Consider the following 5,311-nt stretch of genomic DNA (forward strand, 5'->3'; position numbering starts at 1 on the left):
GCAGTTGCGCTATAACGCTACAGTCATCATCATGCTACCCAGTACTACCCAGCCAGCAATGCCACGTGGGGCCCATACGGGGTCATCATGGGCGGCAAATGTGGGCCCCATCATGGGCTTGCACCTGGGATCCACATGGGGGCCAACCGTGGATGCCCAGATGGGCTTTAAGTGGGATCTGTAAGGGTCTTATGTGGGTCCTAACTGGGCAATTCATGCAAGACCCTTCTAGGCCCCACCTGCCCAAATGGGGTTAAAGTGGGACTGCACCCGGGATCCACATGGGGGCCAACCGTGGATGCCCAGATGGGCTTTAAGTGGGATCTGAAAGGGTCTTATATGGGTCCTAACTGGGCAATTCATGCAAGACCCATCTAGGCCCCACCTGCCCAAATGGGTTTAAAGTGGGATTGCACCCGGATCCACATGGCCGCCAACCGTGGATGCCCAGGTGGGTTCTAAGTGGGATCTGAAAGGGTCTTATGTGGGTCTTAACTGGGCAATTCATGCAAGACCCATCTAAGCCCCACCTGCCCAAATGGGCTTAAAGTTAACATAATCACTAAAAACTAAGAATGAAATAAGTGTGTAATGTTTTGCATGAAAATACAAGACAATACACTTTTGATGCTTTATGAAACTGTATTTCTTATAAAAATGAATTATCCTTTGTAAAAATAAATTAAAATGTTACAAAATTAAAATATATAACAAAATAAAATACAAACCTCAAATATCTGAAAATCAAAATAAATTAAAACTATCAAAATAAAAATATTTAAATCCAAATAAATATATATGAATCTAAATAATAGGTAATGTAATGTTACCAAATGTTAATGTAACATTAACAATTCAATTATCTGCAGGCACGTACTAACAATACGTGAACAGCCACAGCAGAAACCAGCAACATCACAGAGAAAGCTACTGGTGCTTGAGCAGAACTAGAAGACGACCCATTCGTAGATTGAACTCGTTTATGGTGTCTGTGTTCCATCTTGCCGCGCTCTTGTTTCTATCTCTCTTCGAGCTCTGGCAGCTCTTTCTCCTCCTCTGTCCCATGCCCCGGTGAACCATTTCCGTATCCTTCTTGTTGACCCCTTGAGTGGTGGCATTCTTCTGTAGTGCCCCTAAAAACAAATGATAAGTCAACTTAGTAAGGTTCTTTTTTGCTGCAACTAGCAGCTCTTTAAATCAGTCAGTCAGTCCAAAACAAAAAAAAAAAAAACACTTTTCCACATGTGGTAAGCTAAAATGTTTGCCCTAGGTTGACATTTGCCATGGAGGTTTATGCCTCCCCATTTGCAACTGCCTACTCCAAAATAAAACCTATTTGGAGGGGTTTTTGAAAGTTTCAAGGTGGCGCTATTGAGGCATTTGGACACCTCCAGGACAGACGCTTGTGCAAAGTTTCATGAGGTTTGGACTAGGGGTGTCAAACCATGTGTACACACGGATAGCAAATCATAAACGTGTACATGTCCCCCCCTCCTCCTTGTCCATTTCCCACCAATAATAAAGTATTAAGAGGTGAAACACTGCATGAAAGCTAGAGATGATAATATTAACTTTACACTAAATGTTCCCACAAGTGAAGTTATCCTCAAACGTAATAGATGCATGGGGCACAATATTACGTTGATATATTTAAAAAACAAGCAAACAAAAAAAAACAATATTACGTCACTTCAAGTTGAGTCACAGACACGACAGCAGCCAGCAAGAAGTGAAGCGCTGTGTGGCAGTTTTCGACAAAAACTCCAGCGGAGATCATATACATCCATGATGGAGATACAGTTGAGTGTACACCTTGTCAAACCAAGTTGATGAGGATGTGCGCATGCATATGGTGCTTTTTAGGTGAGATGACTCGGTACGCTGCTCACTCCAAATGACTTCATTTTGCAGCCTCTCGCGGGGTAATTTGTAGATTTTGCACAGTTTATATTTCAAGTTTTCTCTTCTATATTACAATTTCGCTTTGAATATTTTAATAAACATTTCTGTCTGATAGCCGACTTGAATAGCTTTGGATCCATGTGATTGCGGGGTATTTGATCTAGTCGTTATATACAGTTATAAAGCGCAACTGTGGTCAAAATTCATAAATCACCGTGTTCATGTGTACACGCTACTTTACAGCTCCATGTAGACGTGTAGAAGCATTTGTAAACGTTGACACCCCTATTTTGGGGCATGGGAAACCCACCAAAAAGGTGATGAAATGATGATATAAATAATAATAAGCAATACAGATCCAATAGGTTCTCGCATCGTCTTCGGTGCTCGGGCCCTAATAATAATCAGACCAAATGCAAGAGGGCATTCGCACTGTTCGGTGCTTGGGACATAATGAAGCTTTTAAAAGACGACTACTGCATCACATTGGTTCATGTATTTTAAATTATGAGGGTCAACTGCAGTGTTATTTTCACATTGAAAAGTGATGATCCTGAGCCAGTGGTTACAATGTTGAAATCTTCCTTAATGTCATCTCCAGCTAAATCATGTGTTTTGCCAAACTATCATTTAACTTTGGATAAATGAAGGAAATGCCAAGGAAAAGTTACATTGAGCAATTAAAAACTTGAATTTACCATAGAATACGTCAAAAAGACGCATGTCTTTGAAGGAGAGCTTGTTCATCTGTCCCGTGACGTTGTACTGGCGTTGAAGTTCTGGCACCATCAGGAAGGACATCATCCTCCTGGTGGCATCTTCCAGAGATGTACCCTCAGTGTGCCTGCAACCATGGCAACCTTTAGAGTATACAGTACATTGAAAGTCACAAGAAGAAAATTCCATATAAAGTCAATAACTAAGATATGAATGCTAAAATATTCTCTCTTTGTCCCCATTACATAGCCACACGACCCCCCTTTATGAACTGGTTTACCCTATTTTTCTACCAGACAACTCTCATCTTCAAAAGGGATGTTCATCAATGACCAAAATCACTTGCAATTATTCTATTGTCATTGTGTAAGAACAAACAATTGATTAATCACTTTAAATAGGGATGTCCCGATCCAGCTTTTTCACTTCCGATCCGATACCGATACCGATATTACAGCCTTAAGTTTTGGCCGATACCGATCCGATCCAAGCGCGTATTATACATATTCACTTATTTTATTGTGAGTCATGTTAGAAAAGGTTTGATCAAGCAATATTACTCCAACAAGAACAACTACTTTATCGGTATTGTTAACAGGGTTAAATAAACTTGAATAAAATTTGAACATTAACATTAAATAAAAAATATAGCTGGTTTGCTTTGGCTGCTTTGGCCCCTTAATAAATAGAAAATAGATCTTCATCTTCTAACCGCTTCATCCTCTTGAGGGTCGCGGGGGGCTGTCCCAGCTGACATTGGGCGAGAGGCAGGGTTCACCCTGGACAGGTCGCCAGACTATCGCAGGGCTGACACATAGAGACAAACAACCATTCACACTCACATTCACACCTACGGACAATTTACAGTTATCAATTAACCTAGTCCCCAGTCTGCATGTCTTTGGATTGTGGGAGGAAGCCGGAGTGCCCGGAGAGAACCCACGCTGGGAGAACATGCAAACTCCGCACAGAAGGGCTCCCACACCCGGGATCGAACCGGCAACCCTCTTGCTGTGAGGCGACAGTGCTAACCACCACACCACCGTGCCGCCCAGAAAATAGATCAACACAAGAAATCTTTAAAATGTCTAACAATGGAATTAAAATAGCAGCAAGACTCCACACACTTGTGCTTTGCTCCCCTAATAAATAAAAAAAGATTAACACCATAAGACATTGTTGGCATTTAACAAACAATGCAGCCTTTCCTTTTCAGTTATTTTAGTAGTGTTTTTGTAGTCCATCCATGGCTCCAATTTCACTAATTGTGCCCAAAACAATGCCATCAGTGCTCTTTACTTAAACAGTAAGCGTGTAAACCAAATAAAAATATCACTCTCAAAAAACCTGAGCAGAAAACAAATAGTCAGTTAACTACAAAAAACCTGAGCAGAAAACAAATAGTCAGTTAACTAAGTTGACCGCTACTCTTCCTATCCTCCGTGTGTGTCTGCCCTCTGCATGCTGGCCTGGTGGATTGATAGTAAGAGCTGGAGCGGATCACTGGAATGGACTGCTTGACTCGTGGAGCGCTGGGCTGGCCGGAAAACCTGGAGCGGAAAAAACTGGATCAGAGTTCTTGGATCGGCATTTTTCCATGCAGTCCAATCCGATGCCGATGCCCGTTTTTTGCTAGTATCGGCGGCCGATACCGATCCGAATATCGGATCGGGACATTCCTAACTTTAAACCTGGCATCCCTATTTTTGGCTTTTTATTAACAACATGAGATGTGATGCGTATTGGGGTATTCCTTGTTTTTCCTTTTATGCGCTCACTTTCTCTCTGTCTGTTACAGTGTCATTTTCAATAGAAAAATTATATTTGAGATACACATCTAGGCTTTACATGATCAGGATCTTTGAGGCCAATCACCGATCCATAGTTTCACTAGCAAGGACCACACCATCAAAGTAATGCGCAGAATGATTTACTGAATAACAAACGAAACTAACTAAACTAAACAACACAAAACTGCGAAGCATCGTTCTTCGGCTGGTGAAGCGTTGTGGGGAGGCTTAGAGAATCTGCCGCAGCGCTTGGGCAACGACGGACCCCCTCAGGACCCTAGGAAGGAGAGAAAGGAGAGGGAGGAGAGGAGAATAGGGAGAAAGAATGGGGTGGGTGGGAGGGGCGCAGAAGACGGGAGTGAAAGGGAAGAGCAGGTTAGGTTGGCATTTATAGGGAATGGAAGAGGTGTGTTTGTTTGGTCCTGCTCCTGAAACTCGCTAGGAAAGCTCCAATTCACTAGCAAGGACCACACCATCAAAGTAATGCGTAGAATGATTTACTGAATAACAAATGAAACTAACTAAACTAAACTAACACAAAACTGCGAAGCATCGTTCTTCGGCCGGTGAAGCGCTGTGGGGAGGCTTAGAGAATCCGCCGCAGCGCCCGGGCAACGACGGACCCCCAAAAACCTCCAGTTACTTATTAAGAAGGGTTTGAGCAGATCTGAGATCTTTGAGGTCTGAACGGAAGTAACGATGATATGTTTGAGAAGACCAATCAATCAATCAATTTTATTTATAAAGCCCAATATCACAAATCACAATTTGCCTCACAGGGCTTTACAGCATACGACATCCCTCTGTCCTTATGACCCTCACAGCGGATAAGGAAAAACTCCCCAAAAAAACCCCTTTAACAGGGAAAAAAAACGGTAGAAACCTCAGGAAGAGCAACTGAG

General features: G+C 42.3%; 1 protein-coding gene across 2 annotated transcripts in view; it reads right to left on the reverse strand.

Annotated features, from left to right (window-relative positions):
* Nucleotides 1-471: 471 nt before the first annotated feature.
* LOC126409013 (histone-lysine N-methyltransferase 2D-like) overlaps nt 472-5,311 on the reverse strand; it is an 18,738-nt gene continuing 13,898 nt past the window's right edge. The window contains exons 1-3 of one of the 2 annotated variants that reach the window (XR_007571981.1): nt 4,005-4,387; nt 2,601-3,966; nt 472-1,133 (exon numbers count right to left, since the gene is read on the reverse strand). Coding sequence is in view for 1 of the 2 variants with exons in the window: in XM_050074877.1 (XP_049930834.1) it covers nt 4,679-4,686 (8 nt within the window). In the remaining variant the exon portion in view is untranslated. Of the gene's footprint in view, nt 1,134-2,600; nt 3,967-4,004; nt 4,687-5,311 lie in introns of those variants that run through there. The other variant, XM_050074877.1, reaches the window with a different exon arrangement.

This window comes from Epinephelus moara, chromosome 21 (assembly GCF_006386435.1).
Source record: "Epinephelus moara isolate mb chromosome 21, YSFRI_EMoa_1.0, whole genome shotgun sequence".
Classification (NCBI taxonomy): domain Eukaryota; kingdom Metazoa; phylum Chordata; class Actinopteri; order Perciformes; family Serranidae; genus Epinephelus; species Epinephelus moara.